At 36.9% G+C, this 27,424-nt stretch overlaps 2 protein-coding genes and 2 long non-coding RNA genes across 5 annotated transcripts; all 4 read right to left on the bottom strand.

Annotated features, from left to right (window-relative positions):
• Positions 1–1,155: 1,155 nt before the first annotated feature.
• LOC103966276 lies at positions 1,156–4,675 on the bottom strand. 2 transcript variants are annotated; one of them, XR_007255186.1, is made up of 6 exons: positions 4,423–4,675; positions 3,923–4,074; positions 2,365–3,022; positions 2,220–2,282; positions 1,310–2,106; positions 1,156–1,215 (listed from the first exon to the last, which is right to left on the bottom strand). It is a non-coding gene; the product is annotated as an uncharacterized LOC103966276 (long non-coding RNA). The 2 variants fall into 2 exon arrangements; XR_007255184.1 differs by having other exon boundaries at positions 2,220–3,022.
• A 2,183-nt stretch (positions 4,676–6,858) lies between these two features.
• Positions 6,859–8,534, bottom strand: LOC125473296. The gene is made up of 4 exons (XR_007255208.1): positions 7,751–8,534; positions 7,535–7,617; positions 7,335–7,449; positions 6,859–7,205 (listed from the first exon to the last, which is right to left on the bottom strand). It is a non-coding gene; the product is annotated as an uncharacterized LOC125473296 (long non-coding RNA).
• A 3,342-nt stretch (positions 8,535–11,876) lies between these two features.
• Positions 11,877–13,071, bottom strand: LOC103966299 (protein TRACHEARY ELEMENT DIFFERENTIATION-RELATED 7A). Its single transcript, XM_009379454.3, has one exon. The coding sequence runs from the start codon at positions 13,024–13,026 to the stop codon at positions 12,073–12,075; it is 954 nt and encodes a 317-aa protein (XP_009377729.2). The 5' UTR covers positions 13,027–13,071; the 3' UTR covers positions 11,877–12,072.
• Positions 13,072–20,876: 7,805 nt separating this feature from the next.
• Positions 20,877–25,410, bottom strand: LOC103966274 (protein trichome berefringence-like 7). The gene is given in 4 exon segments (XM_009379425.3): positions 20,877–21,985; positions 22,674–22,832; positions 23,873–24,224; positions 24,227–25,410. Coding segments are annotated over 4 exon segments (1,272 nt in total). The 5' UTR covers positions 24,693–25,410; the 3' UTR covers positions 20,877–21,690.
• Between the last annotated feature and the right edge of the window lie 2,014 nt (positions 25,411–27,424).

Below are 27,424 nucleotides of genomic sequence, written 5' to 3'. Positions count from 1 at the left end.
TAATAGGCCGTGCCACAATTAAGCCCAAGCCTCTATTTAATTAGACGGTGGTAATAATTCCATCCACTCACCGCAATACCAATGCATGGAAAACTATCGATGCATGTGCAGTGATGTTCTCTTGATCTTGACCATCAAAACACAAAATAAAGGTTGAGATTTAACTAAATCTCTTAAATTTTTTTTGGTCAAATTTTAACCGCTCACTTGTGAAAGATAAGTGGGAGAGAATTTTTGCTTGTGTAAGTGGTGGATGGGTTGGATGGTTAGCGTCTTCATCTTCAATACTATTTCTTCGATTCAACCCTCCTTTTTCCTTAGTACAACCTAGCGTGAATACAACTTGTAATAAATAAAAAATTAAAAACTACAATGCTTGCATGAATGCACGGGGCAATGCTCTATAACAGATTTTTCTCTCATGTACACGGTACACATGCTATTTACACATCTAGATAAGAACCGTTGGATTGAAAATGAACGGACGAAAAGTATAATTGATATATTTTTTGTTTGAAATCTCTAACTTAAATTCTTGGTATGCTTGGGAGAGACAAAGAAAACGATAAAGACAGAGGGAGGGAGGTTTAAATTCAACATCAGTAGGAGATTAAGTCTATTCTATTGTTTGGTTAAACAAAAACAACGATTCAACAATGTTATGATAACAGTAGCTTTCGATTATAACAATCACAAGATCAGCAATAGCGGGAGGCAAATGGAAGGCAATGCAACTGAATCGACAACCTCCCCATCCCCAAGTTGAGATTTATCCAAGCCCGAAGTAGCCTGTGTCGAAACAATGAACGACTTGTGTTGCAATGCAATACAATGGAGTAGGTCAAGCAAAACAGTGGGGGAAAACCCTCAAACTCGAGCATTCCGAACAAAACTCACAAGGATGTTTAAGTCTAACATTAAGAGCCTCACTGAATTTTGCAACAGAAGAAAATTTCTAACCAAAAAACTTGCGAGTCTCTTAAAGTAGAGGTGTAAAGATAGTGACAGTTTTTATATCACCATTGCCTTCGATCACCAACATAGACACTATCCGGAGTGCTTCCAAATTGAACTGGATCAATAAAATTTGCCAAAACGGAACTCTCTTCAATTGACCCTGCTGAATGGGAAACACTTTGATTCTTTTTCTTTTTCTTTTAGTTTGGTTGTCTATGTATCATGACAATCTTCTTCTCCTGACTTGGCTGTTAATACCTACGAATTTAACAAATAAAGCATGTGAGATCAATTGAAAAAATTTCATGTCTTTGAGTGATTCTAAAGCAAAAGTCATAGAAAATGAATTTACCTTTAGTGGTCCTTTAGTTTTCTCTCACCTTTTCAGCAAGACGGGGGGGCTACGTCATCGGACCAGGCGGGGTAGGCAGTCGTCGATCGGGAGGATGGTTGTTGAGAGGCTGTGGGTGGGTCACCGCCAAACACTTCTTATCTCTCAAACTAAACCTAGCGGGAGTCCCAAAGTATCCAACAGCCCATTCATTCAAACTGCTAAGTATTTCTACAGACAACCTATCACTAGCTATTGGTACATCCATAATTAGTGTGTATCTATGTCGAAGGGCCATGCAAGGTTGGCGGTCATTCATCTGGTGAGGTGGGGAGGGAGCTAGAGTGGGATGCTGGGGCTGCTGAGGTGGGAAGGGTGCTGGAGGACGGTTGTTGGGTGACTGCAGGTGGGTCACCACCACACCCTCTCTGTCTCTCAAACTAAAGCTAGCAGGAGTCCCAAAATATTCAACAGCCCATTAGTTCAAACTGCTAAATATTTCTACAGACAACCTATCACTAGCTACTGGTACATCCATAAATAGTGTGTATCTAATTGTTGACTCAGCTGGGTACAGAGGATATGGATCCATTCAAATAATCATTGACCCTATATCTATATCTCTATAATCTTTAATCCCCGGAATTTCTCCTAATTCTATATGACGCATAATATGATAACCATGTGTTACCATTACTAATTGGTTCAGGTCTTCTCCCGTTTCAACACTAATTTTTTGGGCCAAATTTAATCCTAAGTCTGCGGGATGAACAGTGACGCTCATATTCAAACTTGGCACAGAAACTAAAAATGAATTCCTGTAAAATATTATATGATATTAAACAAATAAATCTCATAACTCAACATTATGTACAATCCTAAAGACATAAATCTTATAACTCAACATTTATGTACAATTCTAAAGACTTACATTATTGTTGATCCGTTTTGTAGGGGAGTTAACAGATTGTAAACCTGAGTTGGGACTTGGTGCCTTAACAGAACAAAAATAAAACTACATTATTAATCATGTATTTCATATTACAGAACAAACTTTTCTGAGACAAAAAACATACCCAACCACCTGATGTTGTAGGTACGCATCCCCAGACGCCATCGCAACAATAGTGCACCAATGAAACAATAAAAAAATCCCAAAATTTTATCATCCGACAGTAAGTACATACAAGAAAACACCAATGTCTCCCCTATGTTAAAATTTTTGCTGAAAAGCAAAGTTTTGCTGGGTTCAGTGCTCATCATTCACTTATGCTTGTAAAACCAACAAAAGGATAATTTTACATTCTCCATAATTATACTTAATGACAATATTCATAGCTAATATAGTAAGTTACCACTAATTGATTGTTCAAAGTATCAATATCCCAATATGAATCTGAATTAATAGACAGTTCCCAAAACTCAGCACCTACAGCATCTGTGAGTCCACAACACTCTCAAATGGGTATATTTTTCAACATATCCAGGCAAACCCAAAATTCGAAACTAAATTTGTACCAAAAAACATTCAAAAGTTAACTACATTCACAAATTCAACCAAAATCAGCAAATATCGAGTACTACCTCAGACGGAATCCCGTTTTTAATACTGTTCTGCTGGTTTATGAACCTTTTAACGGCTACACAGATCCCATCCAGTCTCCAGAGTCCATAGTGAAAATATTGAACCTTTTACTTATTGGTGCAGACAAAAAATCTCTCCAGGCTTTGTGCCTGAAATTCAACATAACAATTTACAATTAATTCCTTCAAAAACAGAATTATAAAAATAAGAGCTCAAAATAATCAAATTACAAAAATTAACAATTATGTCGAAAAACTTGAACCCTTCCTCAGTCAGTCCTTGGTTGATACCCAAAAAATCAGAAGAAAGAAGACCCAAAAAATAATAAAAAATAAACAATTTTTAAATTCAAATCCACCCAAAATACTTAAACTTGGGCATTATCTCGGATCCAAAATGTCCTAAATAAAAACGTAACTTTTTAAATAACAAAACAACAAAAACTCTGCTTGCTTGTTCTCGCATGCTGCAATCTCCTGCCCAGCCAGAAACAAAGGAACTAAGTTCAATTCAGTAGCAATTGGTTTGCAGCGCAAGCTTAGTTAATCATTACACTCGGCTCTTAATCATTGTTTCATCATTCAGCATTACACATGGTTGACAAGTAGCACAAGCTCAAAATCAAATTCAATGATTTCCCACACATATCAGTAATATCAAAAACAACATAAAAATCATCGAATTCGTTCTTCCCTAAATTTTACCAAAATGAAAACAAAAACAATATTTGGAACATGAGAGAAAACCTTAATCTATGATTATACTTAATGCCAATATTCATAGCTAAAGTACTAAGTTACCACTAATTGATTGTTCAAAGAATCAATATCCCAATATGAATCTGAATTAACAGACGGTACCCAAAACTCAGTAGCTACAGCATTTGTGAGTCCCCCAACACTCTCAAATGCATACATTTTTCAACATATCCAGGCAAACCCAAAATTCGAAACTAAATTTGTACCAAAAAACATTCAAAAGTTAATTACATTCACAATGTCAACCGAAATCAGTAAAGAAGAGCAATACTAGCAAATATCGAGTACTACCTCAGACGGAATCCTGTTTTCAATAGTGTTCTGCTCGTTTATGAACCCTTTAATGGCTACACAGATGCCATCCAGAGTCTCCAGAGTCCAGAGTGAACATATCGAATCTTTTACTTAATGGTGCAGACGAAAACTCTCTCTAGGCTTCGTGCCTGAAATTCGACATAACAATTTACAATTAATTCCTTCAAAAACAAATTTATAAAAATAAGAGCTCAAAATAATCAAATTACAAAGATTAACAATTACGTCGGAAAACTTGAACCCACCCTCAGTCAGTCCTTGGTTGATACCCAAACAATCAGAAGAAAGATCCAAAGAAAAATATACGTTCCTAAATTTCTGTTAGGATTTTATCAGAACTTTGTGAAGCAAAATCAAATTCCAATCCAAACTCAAATTCCAAGGTAATCGGAGCATACAATTTTAAAAACATAAAAAGTTATTGAAACCAAACCTATTTAAATTCCAATATAATCCAGAATACCAAATTCGCTTACCTTCAGTCAAGCGGGCTTCGGAAAACGTTGCGGAGACTGGTGGCGCAGGAAGATTCACACGTGTGTAGTGGCGCCCTTCGTCGGATTTGGCTGAAGTGGTGGTAGTGGTGGCGGTGGTCTGCGTGAACTGATGAAGAATGAAGCGGTGGTTTTGTCGTTCGGGGTGTTTGAAAACGTTGAAAAGAGTTGAAGGAGGAAGTTCGCAGGGTGATGGCGAGGTGGGCGAGGTCGACGGTTAGAAGAAACGGCGTCGTGGTTCGGCGAAGGAGGAGAGAGAGGAGACTTTTAGAGAGAGAAGGCAGAATCTTTTAGAGAGAGAATGACAGAAGGAGAAAGGATCGAGCGAGAGGGTAGAAAAAAGTAGGGGAAGGAAGGAAAAAAAAAAGAAGGAAATCTGAGGGACAAAATCAGAATTAGACTAAATATGTGAGGGTAAAATCGGCCGAAAAAACTTTTCAGTTTTAGAATATATTAAATTAAATTTTGTGAATTCTCTCTTTTATTTAAATTTCTCAATAAAACTCTTAGTCTAAATTACACAAAATTATTATAACGATAGGTCGAACCACAATCTCATACTTCATGTTTTGAAAATTACAATATCATACCGCATCTTACAAATTTATTGCAATGTCAAACCTCCATCAGTTTGTCGTTGATTTTTCTGTGAAATGCTAACATGGCTTGGAGAGAGACCCACTCCCTTCTCCAATTGGATAAAAATATTAATAAATTAAAGATAAAATTATTTAAATATTTTTGTAAAAAATTGTGGACCCACCTTACCAACCCATCACCCTCACCCTTTCCGTCTCCCCCAACCTTTCCTCTTTTTCCTTCCATTTGCCCCAACTCGTATCCTAGGCGAGCTTTCCAGCTAGTGATTTTAAGGAGAACTCTGGCAACAAGTACTGTCACCGCCACCACCGTTCCACTGTTCTTGGTGACACGAACCAGACCCACCCAAATTTCACGCTGTTTGTCGTCGTTCATTGCGAATCGAACAAGTGGAATTTCTAAGAATTTGACGCTAGGAAGGCATTCGAACATCCATCCTCACCTTCCTTCCCCCTTCCGTCCATCTCCCATCCCTTCACCAAAAAGGCGTTCAAACAAATTTGGAGGTAGAAGAACCGGGAATTCGAATCGGAAGAGAGGAAAAAACTGAGTTTCAATCACCACCTCCACAGGCACCGTCGACGAGAAAACCACCATCGCCAGCCGATCCTATCAGATCTCGAAATCCTGCTCTTCGTCGAGCTCTCAATATACTCCAACAACGTCATAAAGAGAAGTAATTTTGAATCTAAGATGACTCTAATCTGATTGAGTTGTAAATTTAAATTTATATTCTTTGATTCGTTATTTGAAGATTTTCTAGATTTTAATGGTTTTCACGTGGTGGGTCAAGTGGAGTTTGTTGTAAAATGTTAGTTTGTTTTGTTTTTCTGAAGTTTTTGGGTGGTGGGTTAGGGAAGATTATAAATGTTGATTTGGGTTTAAGTTTGCAGGTCACATTCATATTGATTTGGGTGGTGGAGGGAGGGGTACGGGTGGAAGGGAAAAGAGGATATGGGTCCCACATTCTTTTGCAAAAATATTTAAATGATTTTGTTTTTAAATTTTAATATTTAATTATTTTTTAATCCAATTGGGTTAGGCAGCGGGTTCGCTTTAAGCCACGTCAACATTTAACAAAAAATTGATATAAAAACTAACAGAAAACTAACAAAGGTCTGACATTGAAACAATTTGTAAAATGAGGTATGCCCTTGTAACTTTAAAACATGAGATTTGAGACCCATAGTTGAGGTAGTTTTGTATAATTTACCCAAACTCTTATATTATTGTAAATGATATTTAGCACATGTGTAGTCTTGTAAATTTATAGATTAATTTATGATTATTTTTTACTCTAGTGATTCTTTTTTATTAGACTATGTATTATTTGAAGAACAAGTTTCTCATTTTTCATACTTAAAAATACATCCTACAATTTCCTTTCGCGTTATTCATTTTCTCTGTTGCTGCACCCTCCCTCTTCCCATTAGTAAATTGGCCACAACATATATAAAGTATTTTGTCTTTTTTACTTTCTTTGTTTAGAAGTTCATTACTTGCAACATATGTGCAGTTTAATTTAAGCTTTTTGTTTATTGATCTTCTAATACCTCATATTGTAGAAATAAATAACAAACGGTTAAGTAGCATTACGGTTAGAATTACTCATTACAAGCGACAAGTGTGCCTTCTTGAAAATGGGTTCTAAATCTTCTGGCACTGATGTATAGCAAGATGTGGTGGCATCTGTCCGTTTGAGCAACTTAATCTGATGGGAGCTGTTTAGTTTATGATCAGATTTTTAAGGTACGTGTTCCAATCACCCTATTCTGGCTCTAGAAATCCATGATCCCACAATTTCTCCGAACTATGTATCTGAAAGGGTGTTTCACTTGAGAATGGATAGTTGTCTAAAAAACATTTTGATGAGTAATATAGAGAAAATTTGTCACATGTTGTCGATACAACATATCGAGATAAGTCTAGCATGTATTACATCAAAGATTTAGTAAGCACAAAAAAAGACCTGTACCAAATATTCAAAAGATCCTCAAAAAACTTTCACATGTATATTTTCCAAACTTGGGTGGTCCTGCGACCTCCTTGGTCCCTATTTCCACCCGCCCCTGCTTGAGAGGTCCCCTATAAATATCTCAGATTTTGCCTTTGTTTTCGTCTTTCTTTCAAAAACTTCTAAACCTTCCTTCAAGCTTTCGACTTCCCTGCTTAGTGACATAGAGCCATCAATCAAAATGGAACACAAGAAATATCTAATGCCACTAATCAAATTGGTACACAATAAATATTAAATGATATGGAGAAGCGAGTATAACTTAACCAAAGAGGCATACCACGCAAGCATCAGATTCAGTAACTTTCATTTGTTTGTGCCCTTCACTTCTAGATAAAGCTTGGACATGCCTCTTGTTGAGTGAGATATTTGATGGTTCTTCAACATTAGTATACCTGAATACAAACATCAAAACTGTAACAGCTCATACAGAAAAATGAAATATAATAAAATTTTCTTGGGTTGGGGTGAGAATTCTACTTGATTCCCATAGAAGGTGAGGCTTTTCTTAGCAAGTAAGATGTATCACGACTATCTTCTTCTCCTCACTTGGCTGTTAAAACCTACGAATTTAACAAATAAAGCATGTGAGATTAATTAAAAGCATTTCATGTTTTTGAGTGATTCTAAAGCAAAACTCATAAAATAATAATAATAATAATAATAATAATAATAAATAAATAAATAAAGAATAACCTTAAGCAGTACTTGAGTTTTCTCTGACCGTTCAGCAAGTCGGGGGCTACGTCGTAGGACCAGGCGGGGTTGGCGGTCGTTGATCTGGTGCGGTGGGGAGGTTAGTGGAGGGAGAGGCGGAGGGGGACCTGTAGATGAATTTGGAGGATGATATTGTTGGGAGGCTGCGGGTGGGTCACCGCCACACGCTTTTTATCTCTCAAACTAAACCTAGCAGGTGACCCAAAATATCCAGCAGCCCATCCATTCAAACCGCTTAGTATTTCTACAGACAAACTATCACTAGCTATTGGTACATCCATAAATAGTGTGTATCTTCGTCGGAGGGGCGGGCAGGGTTGGCGGTCGTTCGTCTGGTGAGGTGGGGAGGGAGCCAGAGTGGGGTGGTGGGGCTGGTGCGGTGGGAAGGGTGGTGGAGGGGGACCTGTAGATGAATCGGGAGGATGGTTGTTGGGAGACTACGGGTGGGTCTCTGCCGCACGCTCTTTATCTATCAAAGTAAACTTAGCGGGAGTCCCGAAGTATTCAACAGCCCATTCGTTCAAACTGCTAAATATTTCGACAGACAACCTATCACTAGCAATTGGTACATCCATAAATAGTGTGTATCTAATTGTTGACTCAGCTGGGTATAGAGGATATGGATACATTCCCATAGCCATTGATCCTATATCTATATCTCTATAATCTTTAATTCCCGGAATTTCTCTTAATTCTATATGACGCATAATATGATAACCATGTGTTACCATTACTAATTGGTTCAGGTCTTCTCCCGTTTCAGCACTAATTTTTTTAGCCAAATTTGAAGAAGCTGCCATGTCCGATTTCTGCAGCAAAGTAGAAGTGCACCTTCTCCTCTCTTCAATCAGTTTGCTCTTAACTAATAATAGGTCTTAGTCCAAAGAATAGAGCACGTACAAATTGTGAGAGTAGAGGCCACTTTATATACAACATAATCCTAGCCAAGTATTTATAAGAATTCCCCTATTAGAATCCATATAGACAACCAATTCATTACACATAGTGTTTCAGCATAACAGGGGTTACAAATCCATTCCCAATAAGACTTTCTATCTAATCTTGAATCAAATAACTTAATTCGTAGATTCATACTCATGCTTATATTCTAACATCCTTTGATTGATAGCGCTTAGTTTAGATGTTATGCATTTTTCTTCCAATTAAGCATCACCTTATGAATGTGAAATTTAGTTACTTGGTTATATGGTTCTTACTAATTGTACTTATGTTTGCAATCAGACATGAATTTTTGAATTGCTAATTGCACTTTAAAAAATGAACCACTTTGCCAAGAACCGAATAGAAGGGCTTCCTCTGTTATTGCATTGGAAACGTACTGTGGCCGCAAACTTCCGTCTAGGATGGAATTGACGAAAATCTACACCGTTGAGGTAAGAAAATGACATAAATTAAAGTGCATTTGTTTTTCCTTGGTGTATCGGTCCGCGGAATATTCAAATGACATAAATCATAAATTTTGTTTTTCCTTCATTTCAACTAGTTCTGCACCCCTGTGCAATTAAACTACCAAATCTTTATATATACAGCCAACAACCCAAATTTGGGGTCACGGATTCACCAAAAAATATTTGGACAAAATGCTCTCAAAACAAAAAAGTTTAAAAGCAGTTCAAAATAATGCATCAAATAATATAGAGGTATTGTCGTCATATAAACAGTGTTTTTTAGTTTTTTTGTACAGTGTTCTTTTTTTAATTTTTTATAATTTGTACCTCACAATGGGTTAGCAATAATTTGATTCAATCAATTGTTCATTAAATATTATTTTCTGTATTTTTAAACACGTTCAAAACATCTTAACATGAGTGTAGTGCCGGTTATGAAAAAAAGTCTTTCGCACGTGAATAATAATGTGATTTAACTAGTTGTCAAAATTTTTTTTTTTTGAACAAATGATATTATCTACACTAAGGAAGAAGGAGGTGGGCTTAACCTCATAATGAGCTGACAATAATGTGATTCAATCAGTTGTTTATTAAATATTGTTTTCTCTATTTTTAAACACGTTCAAAATATCTTAAGTGATGCGTAGTGCCGGTTATAAAAAAAGTATTTCACACGCACATAATAATGTGATTCAATTAATTGTCAAATGATTTTTTTTAACAAACGATATTATCTGCACTAAGGGGGAGGGGAGTGGACTTAACTTCACAATGGGCTAGCAATAATGTGATTCAATCAGTTGTTTATTAAATATTATTTTCTCTATTTTTAATGTAAATTCAATAGAATGTAGATGGAAATTAAAAGACCGATTTTATTATGTGGATTCAGCTGCTTTAATTGGTTTATGAGGGTTTTTTTTAGCATGGTCTAATATTATTCATTTAGTCCAAATATTTGACTTTCTTTTTGTCATAAAAAAAGATATTGAAGCAATTCATGCATATAAATATATAAATGTGTAAGTCGCGCGTAGCACGCAATAATTCAAAAATTATTTTTTACACACGGGCGTAAGTGCATGCACGGAGGCTAGTTAAGAAGAATACTTGCCTTTGTTTGCTTCGCTTCAACTAGTCCTGCATAGATACCAAAATCCAAAGGTACCAAGGTCAAACTCTTGGGAAAAAAATTGTGCAAAAGCCACTGTTTTCTCTATTTCAAACACGCTCCTCTAGTCCATACTACCCATCCATACCCCCCACCCCATAGCCTCTACCTACCCAGCCACACAACCAACCATCTAATCTCAAGCGCAGCCGCCCCATCACCAAATTCCATTCATTAGCAGATTCAGATAACCCAAACCATCACACAATTGATAAATTCATTCTCAGAGTGGAGTGTATTGCAGTTCGTTTCTTCTTTTTTTGTAGTTCTTCTTTTTGTTTTAGGTGAAGTTTTATCTGAACTTTTGGGTCGCTGGAAGAGACAGTTTCCCTCTCAATTGAAATTGTAAAATGAGAACTCCTTTGGCGGAATTTGAACTCAAAAATTAGAGCCCCAATTTCCCTGAGGTTTTCCATGCGTCAATTGTTGATTTATGGGCGTCAAGTTGACAAACGCAAAAAAAATCGAATTCCCATCCCTCAAATCCGACTTGTACCTAATTTCCGACTTATTTTTCCACATCCAAACACACTGTTAGGGAATTTATTGTTTCTTCTTATTCGCCAAAGGGGCAAAGTATACATAAAAATAAGAAATAAAATATTTAAACCTAAGTTAAATGTCACAACCTTATTCAACAAGGAATGAATTCCTATTCGCCAAGCAATATCCTTATGTGTATATAAACAACTGACTTGAGTCCTTTTGGTTGGCATTCCGACTAAAACTGTCATGTATCTGTCCCTACCGAGTCCTTCTGTTTGGTTGCATTTGATATCTCTCATGTTCCTCTGTTTGTGTAGGTGAAAAGGGTAGGGCCAAGCTTGTAGCTAGCTCCCAACCTATTTATACAGTGAAAGTATGTAAGCAGACAACACAACCGTGCTTCTAAGAGCATCTCCAATCTTCCAAATGGGATTGTAAAGCAACGTTTACATTTCCCGCAGCCGGAAGTTGTTCCAGTCTCGGTGCTGTATAAGTTGCAAATTTTGCCACTCACCGGAAAATGCAGGTAAAGATGCATAATGTGGGCTCCTCAAAGGAAAAAGAAAAGAAAGGTTCACGCGCAAATATGCCTAATACTCGCCAAACAAGCGATAGTTGGAGGCCTATATATTTGGAAGGTCAAGATTCATGCATACATTAATCCAAAGTTTGTAAATAATCGAATAAATACCATTTGAAAAAAATAATAATAAAAAAAAGAATAAAAAAACAGACCCCTTCACATATAGGCATGACATTTGTTCATCCATCTACCAATTTTTTTTTCCTTTTAATTCTCACACAAAACACTTCCTCATTCAAATTTTTTCTAGGCTTTCTTCAACCTTCTTCCACATCTCCTCATTCAAAAAAATTGATCGAATTGTGCGGAAAAAGTTATGTTAACAAAAAACCAAATAAATAGTAAAAAAGTTAAGATTAAAAAAATCTACCCCGGGGTGGTGGTGGCGGTGGGGTTGAGGAAGTGCCGGCTTTTTCACCGGGGGCGATGGTGGTTACGTTGAGTGACTTGGTTCTATTAAAAATCAAAGGACTTTAGTTGCATTAGCCTGAGGGAGGCTGGTTCAAACATGAAACAGCTTATTTGACATACGTAAAATCTTTACAGATCCATCTTAAAAAGAACAGTCAAATATATATATCAGTTTTCGGTGATGAATTTTTATTAGTTACATGAGTTAATCACGACTTCATCAAATGTGCATACAAGATTATTATTGCTGACCAATATGTGAACTCGTTGAAGGCTCATCAATTTTCACTGCCTCTGCATTGCCATGCAAACCTTTACCAACCCTCTCGTTCTTCCTTATTATTTCGTCGATATGAACATCGTCGTCAATTGTCAACACCACAGCTTTCGACCCATGCGGACCTTCTACGATGTCTTCCTTCACCTTCCGATGTTCATTGACGTTAACGATTTCGGTATCAGATTGGACACCTGAACTCTTTACTTTTCCATGCAAACCCTCGTGACTAATTGTCTCATTCTTCCTTATCTCCTCGTCGATATGGACATCATCCTCAACCGACAACAGCACGGCTTGGGGTCCGTTGGGACCTTCGACAATGGCTTCCTTGATCTTCCGGTGTTTGTCGATGTGAATGAAGTCGGTTTCTTGGATTGTCTTCTTCTTTCTCCTCTTGATGTAACAGAGTAGGGCAACTGCAAGGAATGCAAGGAAGAAAACGGAACCTAATGATATGAACACAATGACTATGACGGTGGGATGATTGTCCGGGGTTGGTGATGGTGGCAATTGCGGTGGCGGAGGGCGTACGTGAGGTGGCGGCGGTGGCCTAAATGGCTTATGTGGTGGTGATGGGGTTGAGGGGCTTGGAGGCTTTGCCCCCGGGGGTGGTGGTGGTGGGATTGATGGATGTGGCGGCTTTGCTGACGGAGTTGGCGGTGGGGTTGATTGACTTGGTGGTTTTGCTGATGGAGGTGGTGGTGGGGTTGAGTGACTTGGAGGCTTTGCTGACGGAGGTGGTGGTGGGATTGATGGACGTGGTGGCTTTGCTGACGGAGTTGGTGGTGGGGTTGATTGACTTGGTGGTTTTGCTGATGGAGGAGGTGGTGGGGTTGAGTGCCTTGGAGGATTTGCCCCCGGGGACGGAGGTGGTGGAGGGAAAAATGGGAAGTAGTAGCTATTTGGATTGGCCATCTTGTTTGTAACTTAAAGTCTGTAACGTGGTAGATGAGAATTGAATTGTTGTGGAAAAAGTGGTGCATTTGAAAAGCCTATTTGTAGCAAAGAGTTTATACTAAATTAAAAGTAAGAGTTCATTTTTTAATGTTAGTGACTTAACTCTCATTCTAAGATTTGGAGCTGGAAAAGGGGTTTGTTTGCATTCCAAAACACTTCTCGAAGTTTTCTTGTTTCTCTTATATTGCAATTCCTCCACCAAGGTGATATAGTTTTTTAGTTTGCTGAGTGTGTGTGTGACACAAGGCCTTTGTCCAAATGGATTTCCATTCTTGGGTAAAAATGGGACTAGTTGTAGGGCCTACTTCACATCGATTTTCAATGATCTGAATCGTTTATTTTGCAAGTCTCGATTCATAGATCATCCTTGCAAAAATTCAATTCAATCTCAAACCATTTGCATATTTAATTATCACAAGAAAATGTCATTGTTTCTTGTAGAACAAAGTGTCAGTTTCTTTGAACTCTTAATTAGATGCCTCAAATATTTCTGATTTTGTTAATATTTTGCAAGGATGATCTATGAGGTGCAACTTGAAAAATACATGGTTCGGATTGTTAAAGTTCGATGTGGTGTGGACTCCACAACTAATTCGCATTTAAAAATAAATAAATATAGATCGTTAAAGTTCGATGTGATTAACCTTAATATTTATCATTTTGTGCTTATTTTACTCAAGTGTTATGATCTCCAATTGACAAATTAAAAATTCAAACTCCAAGTACTAAAGTTTAGCACAAAAGAAAAATGGGGTTTCAGAAAATTGAAAGTTCCAACATTTCAATCAATAATTCCACTCTTTGGTGAACAAAGAGACATTTCACAATATGCAATGTATTAAACAAGATCAAATTACTAGTTGATGCCATCACACAATTTATACAAAGTAATCACACAAACCAAAAAAAAAAAAAAAAAAGCATTGGTTCAATTGGGGCAGCCCAGCTATCCATGATGTAGGGCCTACTTCGTATCGATTTTCAATGATCTGAATTGTTTATTTTGCAAATCTCGATTCATAGATCATGCTTGCAAAAATTCAATTCAATCTCAAACCATTTGTCTATGTAATTATCACAATAAAATTTCATTGTTTTTTGTAGAACAAAGTGTCAATTTCTTTGAACTCTTAATTAGATGCCTTAAATATTTTTTATTTTATTAATATTTTGCAAGAATGATCTATGAGGTGCAACTTGAAAAATACATGGTTTGGATCATTAAAGTTCAATGTAGTGTGGGCTCCACAACTAATATGCATTTTAAAAAAATAAATAGAGATCGTTAAAGTTCGATGTGATTAACCTTAATATTTATCATTTTGTGTTTATTTTAAGGAAAACTAATGAAAATGGCTTGAAAACTTTGAGTTTTAACGATAAGAACAAAATAAAGAGTAAAGTGAACAGTACCATAATTGACTTTTAGTGTAAAAATGTGGTTTTTTGTTAAAGTGAACAGTACCTGCGGATTTTTCGTTAAAACTCCCATTATTTTACTCTTATGATCTCCAATTGAGAAATCAAAATTCAAACTCCAAGTACTAAAGTTTAGCACAAAAGAAAATTGGGGTTTCAGAAAATTGAAAGTTCCAACATTTCAATCAATAATTCCACTCTTTGGTGAACAAAGAGACATTTCACAATATGCAATATATTAAACAAGATCAAATTACTAGTTGATGCCATCACACAATTTATACAAAGTAATCAGACAAAGCAAAAAAAAAAAAAAAAAAAAAAAAAAAAAAAAGCATTGGTTCAATTGGGATAGCCCAGCTATCCATGATGTAGAGCCTATTTCGTATCGATTTTCAATTATCTGAATCGTTTATTTTGCAAGTGTCGATTTATAGATCATCTTACAAAAATTCAATTCAATCTTAAACCATTTGCATATTTAATTATCACAATAAAATTTCATTGTTTCATGTAGAATAAAGTGTCAATTTCTTTGAACTCTTAATTAGATGCCTCAAATATTTCTGATTTTGTTAATATTTTGCAAGGATGATCTATGAGGTGCAACTTGAAAAATACATGGTTCGGATCGTTAAAGTTCGATGTGGTGTGGGTTCCACAACTAATTCGCATTTAAAAATAAATAAATAGAGATCGTTAAAGTTCGATGTGATTAACCTTAATATTTATCATTTTGTGTTTATTTTACACAAGTGTTATGATCTCCAATTGACAAATTAAAATTCAAACTCCAAGTACTAAAGTTTAGCACAGAAGAAAATTGGGGTTTCAGAAAATTGAAAGTTCCAACATTTCAATCAATAATTCCACTCTTTGGTGAACAAAGAGACATTTCACAATGTGCAATATATTAAACAAGATCAAATTACTAGTTGATGCCATCACACAATTTCTACAAAGTAATCACACAAACCAAAAAAAAAAAAAAAAAAAAGCATTGGTTCAATTGGGCAGTCCAGCTATCCATGATATAGGGCCTACTTTACATCGATTTTCAATGATCTGAACTGTTTATTTTGAAAATCTCGATTCATAGATCATTCTTGCAAAAATTCAATTCAATCTCAAACCATTTGTCTATTTAATTATCACAACAAAATTTCATTGTTTCTTGTAGAACAAAGTGTCAATTTCTTTGAACTCTTAATTAGATGCCTCAAATATTTCTGATTTTGTTAATATTTTGCAAGGATGATCTATAAGGTGCAACTTGAAAAATACATGGTTCGGATTGTTAAAGTTCAATGTGGTGTGGGCTCCACAACTAATTTGCATTTTAAAAAAATAAATAGAGATCGTTAAAGTTCGATGTGATTAACCATAATATTTATTATTTTGTGTTTGTTTTAAGGAAAACTAATGAAAATGGCTTAAAAACTTTGAGTTTTAACGATAAAGACAAAATAAAGAGTAAAGTGAATAGTACAAGGTTTGACTTTTTAGTGTAAAAATGTGGTTTTTCGTTAAAGTGAACAGTACCTGCGGATTTTTCGTTAGAACTCCCATTATTTTACTCAAGTGTTATGATCTCCAATTGACAAATTAAAATTCAAACTCCAAGTACTAAAGTTTAGCACAAAAGAAAATTGGGGTTTCAGAAAATTGAAAGTTCCAACATTTCAATCAATAATTCCACTCTTTGGTGAACAAAGCGACATTTCACAATTTGCAATATATTAAACAAAATCAAATTTATACAAAGTAATCACACAATTTGTTAATATTTTGCAAGAATGATCTATAAGGTGCAACTTGAAATATACATGGTTCGGATAGTTAAAATTCAATGTGGTGTGTGCTCCACAACTAATTCGCATTTAAAAAAAATAAATAGAGATCATTAATGTTACATCCCGGCCCGAGCCCCTACCACATCCCAGGCTCGACTTCACCGTAGCACGATATTGTCTTCTTTGGGTCCTGATCACGCCCTCATGGTTTTTGTTTTTGGGAACTCACACATGAACTCCCCAATAGGTCACCCATCATGGGATTGTTCTCACGTGAACTCACTTAACTTCGAAGTTCCTACGGAACCCGAAGCCAGTGAACTCCCAAAAGACCTGGTTCTAGGTAAAGATAGGAATATACATATAAAGCTTACATGATCCGCTCCCCTGGGCGATGTGGGATCTTACAATCTACCCCCCTTAGGGGCCCGACGTCCTCGCCGGCACACTACCGGCCAGGGATCTGCTCTGATACCAAATTGTCACATCCCGACCCGGTCCCCCATCACATCCCAAGCTTGACTCCACCGTAGCACGATATTGTCCGTTTTGGGTCTCGACCACACCCTCATGGTCTTGTTTCTGGGAGCTCACATGAGAACTTCCCAGTGGGTCACCCATCATGGGATTGCTCTCGCGCAAACTAGCTTAACTTTGGAGTTCCTACAGAACCTGAAGCCAGTGAGCTCCAAAAGACCTCGTGCTAAGTAGAGATGAGAATATACATATAAGGCTTACAGGATCCACTCCCCTGGGCGATGTAGGATCTTACAGTTAAAGTTCAATGTGATTAACCTTAATGTTTATCATTTTGTGTTTATTTTACTCATGTGTTATGATCTCCCATTGACAAATTAAGATTCAAACTCCAAGTACTAAAGTTTAGCACAAAAGAAAATTGGGGTTTCAGAAATTTGAAAGTTCCAACATTTCAATCAACAATTCCACTCTTTGGTGAACAAAGAGACATTTCACAATATGCAATATATTAAACAAGATCAAATTACTAGTTGATGCCATCACACAATTTATACAAAGTAATCACACAAGGCCAAAAAAAAAAAAAACAAACAACAAAAAAACAAAAAAATAAATAAAGCATTGGTTCAATTGGGGTAGCCCAGCTATCCATGATGGATTCGGATGGCATCGATCCGTTATCCTTCCATTTCCAAGATTAGGGGTAATCGTTGCTCTGTGAAACCAGCCTTACGCGGTTCACTCCACTCTAGAAATCGAATTGCTAGTTGATGCCATCACACAATTTATACAAAGTAATCACACAAAGCAAAAAAAAAAAAAAAAAGCATTGGTTCAATCGGGGCAACCCAGCTATCCATGATGGATCCGGATGGCACCGACTCGTTATCCTTCCACTGCCAAGAGCGGGGGGTAATCGTTGCTCTGTGAAACCAGCCTTACGCGGTTCCCTCCACTCTAGAAATCGTGTAGCCTAGAGCCTTCGCTCAAGCCGCACAACTCAACTCCTAGCTTGGAATGGGCAGGCCGGAATATAGCCACTGTAAACCCGGACAGCTAACACTGAACCAATGTTCCAACACCTCAATGCCCCCACTTGGGTTACAAGCTTGCGTTACTAAGCTCGACGATTATTCATCCTTGTGCTGGTATTATAAAGAATAGTTTTGCACTTCACTTGCCCAATGTGGGACTGTTTAACTAGCTTAAATTTATTTATGTATTTTGGAAAATTTTAATTATTGTTATAAAAGAGAGGGATAATTCAAAACTATTATAATAATTTAACTGAGGGGAGTTTCGAACTCATGACGCATGGAAAAAAACCCAATGCCTGCTCCATTAAGACATTGAATCTACATGCTACTAGCTTCAATATATGAGTATGCATCAAAGGTCTATTTGTAAGCTCAACATGTTGGGCATTGTGCAAGTTAAATATGCAATTGAATCACCATGTTCAAGCATAAAGACAGATTTCTAGTTGCTCGACAAATACTTCTTTGGTCTTCAATATGTTGTTGTAGGCAATGGAGCGACGATACGCGTATGACATTTTAGGTGGCTTCCAAGGCCGAATACATTCAAAGTGTTATCAGTGGCACCAGTTTCGTAGAAACATATGAGGGTGCAGGAACTAATTGATCCGGTAAGCAAGTCTTTGAGCCTCGAAGTTTTATCTGCATTATTTTTGGAGGTGAGAGATGAATCTTATACGCACTATGCCTATTAGTATTTGTATGCCAGCGGATTGTTTAATATGGAACTTTCATGAGTGGGGATTCTTCACGGTTAAAAGTGGTTATAATATTGCTAGGAAGCTTGTGCAATCCCCATCACTTCGTGCTTCTACCTCTAAATCCAAAGGTAATCCTTATGCGACACTATGGAAATTTGTATGGAAGGTGATAATCCCTCCCAAGGTGAAGGTATTTGTTTAGAAAGCTAGTCGGTGCATTCTCCCGACTAATACATAGATTAACCTTGATATTTATCATTTTTGTGTTTCTTTTATTCAAGTGTTATGATCACCAATTGACAAATTAAAATTCAAACTCCAAGTACTAAAGTTTACCACAAAAGAGAAATGGGTTTCAGAACAATGAAAGTTCCAACATTTCAATCAAATAATTCCACTCGTTGCTGATCAAATTACTGATTACCTAACAAATGAACAAAACAAGCATTGGTTCAATTGGGGCAGACCAACTATCCATGATGGAACCAGATGGCACCGACCCATTATCCTTCCACTACCAAGAGTAGCAGGTTGTCGTTGCTCTGTGAAACCAGCCTTACACGATTCTGTAACGACCTGTCCCTAAAAATTATGATTTTTATAATTTAAAAACGTGAATTTACGAAATTGCCCTTCAAGGCATATACGTTGACTTATGTTGACCACCTTGTTATGTCATGTAATATTCATTTTTTTGGTGTATCCTCATAGTATTTGTTGCTACGAACGTGTGGGCGCAAACGGAACGCAATTTGGAGTTATAACGAAGAAGTTATTAACGAACATAATCGAGGACAAAATGGTCAATTAATCATTTTCTAGAAGGCTCCAGATTTTCGGAGCAAAATCTAGGAAGCCACGTGTGTGACCTAGATTGAAAGAAAGGAGAGGGAAATGAAGGAGGAGAGAAGGAGGGGAACCAGCTGTGTTCCCCTTGACTCGCGTAATGACTAGATTTCCTTGGGGTTTCCCGATGGCTTTTAGTCTAATTTTCCGGCTTTCTTCAACCTTCCATCACCATGAAACCTCACCACAAAACCCCAGCACCCAATTCTAACCAAACCTGACAAATTTTAGCCCCGATGTGGTAAGAAAACCCACCTACGGGTTCAGATGGGTCTCGTCCTTGAATCACCATTTGTGAAATTATTTCTATTGATCTCTACCACCATTAGACTCTCCTTGAACCCAAGAATAAACCCCAACCAACCATGGAGGCAGCGGAGCACTGGAGAAGTTGAATCGAAGGCATCCATTTCTAGGGTGTCCAGCGGGGTCAAGAGAAATTGAGGCTTTTCCCAGTTGAATTGGCCTTAGTAACGGCGTGTTGGAGAGAATGATCACATTTTCAATCATTCGAGCAGCTTTCGGGTAATGGAAAACTAGAGATAGAATAGAGGCACATGATCCCGGTGTCAGGTCACTTCGGCTTAGTTATCTTTGAGTTTTCTCAGTACAGGTATCATTTCTTTGTTTGTACCTTTTCATAATAATTCTTTTCCTATTATTCTTGAGTAGTTGTATGCTCTGAACACGATTTTGTTTTGGTTTAATCCGTTCTAGTTACGTATTTTTAATGGTAAGCATGCTTTTAATGACTTCATCACCCTCGAGTGTCGACCAGTACGTGCCTACTCTGATATTAAGGGATATCGAGATTGGGGCGTGTCAGATTCCCTTTGCTCTCGAAATCGTGTAGCCTAGAGCCTTCGCTTGGAATGGGCGAGCCTTGAATAGAGCCACTCCAGACCCGAACAACTAACGTTGAACCAATGTTCCAACACTTCAATGCCACCACTTGGGTTACAAGCTTGCGTTACTAATCTTGGCGATTATTCATCCTTCTGCTGGTATTATGAAGAGCAATTTTGTACTTCATTTTGCCTACGTGGGACTGTTTAACTAGCTTAAATTTATTTATTTATTATAGAAAATTTTTATTATTTTTAAGAGGAAGGGTAGGGTTCAAAACTATTATAATAATTTGGACGAAGGGAAGTTTCGAACCGGTTATTTATGAGTATGCATCAAAGGTCTCTTTGTAAGCTCAACTTTTGGGCACTGTGCATGTTCAGATAAGCAACTGAATCACCATGTTCAGGCATACGGACAGATTTCTAGCTGCTCCACAAGTACTTCTTGGCCTTCAATATTTTGTTTTTCAAGATAAAAGATGGGAAGTAAAGTTCACAAGGACATGCATTGACTTGAATCATGATTGAATGGACCTGGTGATGCATATCTGTGTCTCATTCGGAGGAGAGACTCGTGTAACCAGAGAGGCAAATATATACTAAACAGTTGATACACTATTTGAACACATATCATTAATTAGATCGACAATGCCACTAAGACTGTAATGGTTGCAAGAGAGAATCTCTCCTCAATCCGACATCAAATTATAATATGATTGAACTCGGAACACTACTCTGATATGTCATGTGGTATACCATCATAAACAACAAATTTTCGTTCCACTGCTCACTCTTCCAATACATAAAAATTGAGGAGGCTTTGATAACATCATAACATTGGGTCCACTATTTCCAGTACATACTTATGGGAAGTATTTGGCCCTTCTTTACAATTATTAAAGTGTGCAACAATCAAATAAAATGTATAAGTTGTGTTAAAAGATGTAAATAAAGCAAGTGATTAAGCAAGTCATGCCCTCCTTGGAGCTGCCACGACTGCAAATCCACCTCTGGCACATCAACTAAAAATTCAATGAAAGAAGAAGCTCATCTACCGTAAAACATGGCGGACGCCTGGCAGACCAATTTGTACACTTTCCTTCATCAGTTCATCCCCAAACTCGGATTGATTTTGGCCAATTGTAGAAACTTCTATTTCTGTTTCACTTTGGAAAAAGATGCTTTCACAAATGGACTTTACAAGCACTTGTTATAACTTGCAACTACTAGCTAGACCTCATGAACACATACTACAGCAACGCAACTTCATCACAACTCCCCCATTTAATTTGGATTGTGGTTCTTAATCTTCACTAACTGACCGTGGGGAAACAATACTACACAAAACGACAAACAAGAAGTTTCTGAGAGGCAAAGTTCAACTTACGGGCAGGATGACAGGATCTCTCTCACTTTTTCGATCTGATGCTGAAGAGTGACACTAGGAGCTTGTTGATGCAAGCAGCAAAAGAAGGAAGCATATTAGCGGCTCTACACTTCATTTAAGGGAAACCTGATTCCCGGGTAGCAGGTTCAAGAGAATTTCATTCCACATATCAGGTACGCCAGGTAGGCACCAATGGCTACAATCAGGGACTGATGGATTATCGCTCCAGGTACCCACATGCCCATCACTACGGAATGATAACATAGGTGTAACGTGTAGAATTGTCACAGGAACCTTCATTTTTTTCACAATCTTTATAATGATGTCCGAAATTGTGCTTCGGTCCTTTCCCCATGAGCTTGACCAAGGGTGTTGAGTCACTTTGCACGAATTGTGCTTTCGGCCACTGGTACATATACAGAATCACCAGCAGTCAATTACATCAGCTTATTTGCATCTCAACTCAGGAGCAAAATGGATAATTAAATATGTACCAGAATTTAAAAGATTTAGCTTCTACAAAGAAGAAAATAGGACAACTTTATATATTGCTTCAGATCAGCCAATTAAACCGGCAGTTTCATGATTAACAATTAACTAAAGCATTTAGAGGCCAATAAAGACTTGAAATTCCTTGCTACCCAAACACATTAAATCAAATTAAAAGTAGGAAAAAAATAAAAAATACAAGCAACCTTTTATTTCTGTAAATAGTTTGTTAAGTTCCATCTTCCATGAAGATTTTTAGCAAAAAATGTCCATTAAATTACAACTACTTGGGACTAGCACTGGATGTATCATGGCACATTATTTTCACGAGACGTAAATAGCAAAGCAACATGGGGAATTATAGAATGCTTTAATAATATAGTATCGATACATGGAACAAAACAAGATACTCCCTATTTTTAAAGGGAAGCCAGAAGAATAAAATAAATTTTTTCATGAAACACAAGTAGGAGATGCTAACTAATAGCCAACTGTATCGCCGACAAGAATAGATTTGGTAGAGCTAGATGCAATCAAACCCCAACAGCCTTAGACACTAAAATCATTGGCAGCAAGTATCATAACAAATAAAATAAATGATGCACCTCCAATGCGATGACTCAAAAGTCCTGAAGAATACACTTGTCCTATTTGTGTTGACCATGGTCTCAACCCAAGACGACCAAGTGTTTAAAGCTATCCTGAACCCCGTGGTGATTGGCATTCCAAGCTTCAGAGATTTACCCACTTGAAAATAGCAGCCCCTGTACAAAAAATGTTAAACTTACTTTTTTTTTTTCATTTTTTTTTTTTTTTGAGAAAGCATGGAAAGCTGATTAAGAAGTCGATTGTATGTTGAGCAAGCAATATCAATCAAGAATTCAGGTGCATACATCAAGACAAGATATACTGGTTGACAAGGAAGGAAAACAGAACACTTTTATCTTACATCAGAATGCCCAACATGCAATCACATATCCACTTGCACAAACAATCATAATCACGTGAAAAGGCAAAGTGGAGTGAGAGAACGAGGGATCCATCTGCATAACACTACTACAGGCTGCACAATGTTTTGGGAATTGCATCCTTTTTCTTTTTGGGGTCTGAAATGTATACTGAAGCAGCAGTATTTTGGTGATAGTAACTAGTACGTACTCTACCTAAGAAGTTGATCAAGCAAATTGGACTTGAAGTCGAATGTCAACATAACCGTCATTTATGCTTTGTACCCATCATTTATGATCTAACATGTATTTTTTATTACAATTCCATACCCCTTTCCCCAACTGGTGAAAGTTTTTTAAGCTAAAACATAAGCATAAATGTCTACAAATTATACAATAATCATGGCTTCCATGGAGTTTGTATCAGCAAACTTCAACCAAGATCTTGGCCACACCCGTAGTAGGGATCTTCTACCTCTCTAGTAAATTAGACTTCTGAAGGGGCACTAACATGCATGGGGAATTTAAACCATTCTATAAATAATAAGTACCATGCATGCAATAAAGATGAATACATTCTAATCCACTGCTTGCATTAGTCAACATTTATACGATCAAGCATGGAGTATGAATGCACGATGCACAAGCTGTTAACGGTGAAGACTCTGGAACTGAATGTTGGAGGGTGCGTGGATTGAAGATAAATGTAAAGTAACTGAATGGAGGGGAAAAGACATAGACAAATGCATCCGGTAAATAGAGAATCATGAAGCAAGTTTTTAAATGTTTTTAATGTCAGAAAGCATTCTACAACAATAACTGAAATTAGACAACGCTCAGAGATTAAGAAAACTCACATGTCAAAAAGTTTGCTTGGTGTCCACCAGTGACCTGAATTGAAAATCAAAATATCAGAATCGATCCATTCTCGGCTAATGTCATCCAACTTGTCAACTCTGAGAGTTGATTTAACCCTCTTTGGTGATCGGATTGGAACTGAAGCAGGCTGTGCTAGGAAAACTGACCGATAGAAATCAATTCTGAGGTCAAATGAACTAAAGTGTACCGATAAGAATCTAATCTGCTTAGTGATTTTTTTCCCATTCACTTCGTAAACACTCTTCTTATCCTCCACCCCTGTCATGAGTAAACATATCAAAGACTCCCACTGTGTTCTACTCAACGAATCGCCAACAAAAACAATCCTCTTCCACGAAGTTTTTCAAGAACCGCCCGCACATCAAACCTAGGAATATCACAATTCTTTGGCTTCCACCTCCACTTGGCATAACCTCTGTCTTTCCGCCCATTAGCAAAGCAATTAAATCCAATTTCTGCAAATGGGCATTCTGAGGCATTGTACAAAGGGTAACTTTCATCTTGAATCCACCTTCCTTCGAAAACATCACATTCATCAATAGAACTACTACTGGAATTCGAAACCGGGTAACTATTAACCACTGGGGGAACACTGGGAAACAAATACAAAAACGCACAAGACATTGCAACAACAAAGAACACCAATGAGCCAATTGCAACTAATCCATTGAAAGTTTGAAAAACCAAGATTTTACAATGACCCTTCATCATCTCATTACCAAAATTCAAAACCCTTTTGTAGAAAGGCCTGAATTGAACAAACCAATCCCAATTAACATTCCTCACCAGCTTCATCATTTGGTAAAAGAACCCAGATGAAAAAGTTCCCCAATTGCAATCATATAATATGCGGCAGCAAACCAGAAGAAAATCCAATTTATGAAATTAAAAAACCATCAACAAAGTATGAAACTTGAGCCAAGAATTAGCAAAATTTGGGCTCTTGGAGAAGACCCATCAAGCAAATGAGCAAAGTAAACAGCAATCTTACAGATTCACCAACTGAGGTCTTGCAGAAACGCACTTTCTGGTGGTGGTGTTGGCAGCTTCTGCTAGAAGCAGCTATGAAGAGAAGTTGGCTGGTGGAGTGGAGGAAAATGGGATATGAAAGTCAGAAGGTGAAGTGTGATGACATTTTTGGTTAACTTAGAACGTGGTCCTTCTGGGTGACTTGACAATACAAAGACCTCTCAACTGAAATGTAGGGAATGGGATTTGCAAAGTGACTCTTGTCGGTGGGTTTTTAAGCAAAGACCAAGGACAACGTTCGTTGGCCTTCAACGCGTAGAATAACTCTATTGCTTGGAATTGGAGACAAGTTCGACTCGGAACAAAGGGTGGATTGGTTGTTGGCTGTTGCTTCTTCATCCCCAAGCTGTTCTTTTGGACTGTAGTTGACGGATAGATTGTCTTTTTATTTTTTAATTTTTTATGTAGTAAATTTGTGTTTTCGTTTTTTTATGCCTTAATGATTCATTAAATTTTACGTTTTTATCAAACTCAAACGTATAATACACATTTTTATCAAACTCAAACATATAGTGCACATATATTCGCAGTTTTCACATTTAACAAGTAGAAGAATACAAAAATACAACATCATTTACTTTCAAGTTCGAATATTTCTTAAAACAAAGTAATTGGAATTGCTCTTAAATTGTCTAATCTTCTTGTACGTACATATAACAGCGTTTCTTTGTGGAATGAACTTCGTCATATGCAAGTCTATGAAAAAGTGATGTAATGTTTTGTCCTCGTTAATGTATCTTTTCTTTTGATTAAAATTTTATATTGTCTTTCTATTAGGTTTGCAATTGTGAAATTATATTTTGCATTTTGATATTTTTCCTTTTTTAATAATGGAATGTTTTTGTTAATTTTTTTTTTTTTAAAAAAGGTAGAAACCAGTCAAAAGATGAGTTTTTTTTTTTTAAAAAAAGAAGACAACTGGTGGTAAGTCACGATTATCTACCTCTTCCAAAACCGAAGAGCTAGAGAAAATATATATTAAAATAAATTAATTTTTTTTAAAGGTATGAAATAAATTCTTACCATTAGTTTGTCTTTTATTATTTAGCCAATAATATATTTACACGAAAACATAGGGAACTTGGTCTAAGTCATACAATGAGTCAATAATAATAAATTACGAAATTCGAATATAATACTTTTTACTTTTGAGTTCAAAAGTAATGCTAGTAAATTTTTGTTACCATTAGATTGTTGTACAGAATAGTTCCAAATTTGCAATCATAATATATTTCATTTTCGTGAATTTGTTAAAAAATTGGTCATCTGGTATGTTGTCACTTCCCATCACCATCAGATTCAGATGTGGACAGAAGAAGGAACCTTTTGGTATACAACCTGTTATTGTCATCAAACCCGTTTTTGTTGCTTCGAAAAGAAAAAGGAAAAGGAAAAGCAAAGGAATAGGAAAAGGAAAAATAATGAGGCAAAAATTAATTCTGTCTTTCATTTTCTAGGACAAGGAGAAGGAAGCAAAAGCACACAAAACAGAACAACTTCAATGCAACAGCTTCAAGTGAAATAACCAAAAAGGAGGAACCAAAGTTAAATTATAAGAAAACAAAAAGGAGGATCTTTCTCTCCGATGAGAGAGCTCTTTTCTTCGAAGTGAGAGTCATTCTCACTGTTTTTGTGAGACTTACAGATCTAAGCATCTTTAGTGGCACTAGTCATAGCTTCGGTTGGAGTCGGTTGTTGTGTCCTCCTTTCTTTTTCTTTTTTTCCTTCTTTTCTCCTTGCATTTATTGGTGATTCTCCCAAATTTTCAATCCGGACTATCCAATTCCTCAACCCTTGTAGGTATACCTCTTCCTGGCTCTTCCTTACTTTGATCTTCAACCATGTTTTCTATTGAGTTTGTGTGTAGAGTTCTGGCGCATTCACCAGCTCAGGTGTTCCAACACCACCACGTTCTCCTTGTTGTCTGCCGTTTTCGATAGTGTCGCTCGAGGATTTCCCTGGTGGTTGGCTTCTCTCTCTTGGTTGTCAACTATCTCTTGCTTATGGCTATGCGCATGTGGTGTATGAGGAGGTGATGATCGACTGTGGACGAAGAATCGGATGGTTGGATGCTTCTTGGATCTGCAGTGGAGAAAGTAGTGGATGCTTCTCGGATCGGCGGTGGAGAAAGTAGTGGATGCTTCTCAGAAGTTATGTTGTTTTTGGGCTTTACTGTTGTTGGGCTCACTTTCTATTTTTTCTTTATTTTTAGGCCTTTTTTTGTTTGTTTGTATGTGTAAGTTGGGTCTTTATTTGTTTGTAAATGTGTTTGGTGTTTTAATAAAATCTTTCCCTTGACCAAAAAAAAGAAAAAAAATGTTAAATTATAAGTCCAATTAAAATTCACAGTGTGTTCAAGGAACATGATAAACTCACAATTTACAATCCGATCTTCTTTCTGTCTATATCTAGTTCGGAAAAATGAAAACTCAAAATTAAAAAAGAAAGGGTTTTTAGCCAAAAAAGTCCTGAGATTATCATAACTTATCACTTTAGTCCCT

This window comes from the organism of the source record quoted next, unplaced genomic scaffold (genome assembly GCF_019419815.1).
Source record: "Pyrus x bretschneideri cultivar Hongxiangsu unplaced genomic scaffold, Pyrus_bretschneideri_v1 Contig81, whole genome shotgun sequence".
NCBI classification, from domain to species: Eukaryota; Viridiplantae; Streptophyta; class Magnoliopsida; order Rosales; family Rosaceae; genus Pyrus; species Pyrus x bretschneideri.
This window is presented reverse-complemented; position numbering and strand designations above follow the sequence as displayed.

Coding starts and splice junctions, on each gene's coding strand:
- LOC103966299 (XM_009379454.3), bottom strand. CDS start 13,026: ATGGCCAATCCAAATAGCTACTACTTCCCATTTTTCCCTCCACCACCT.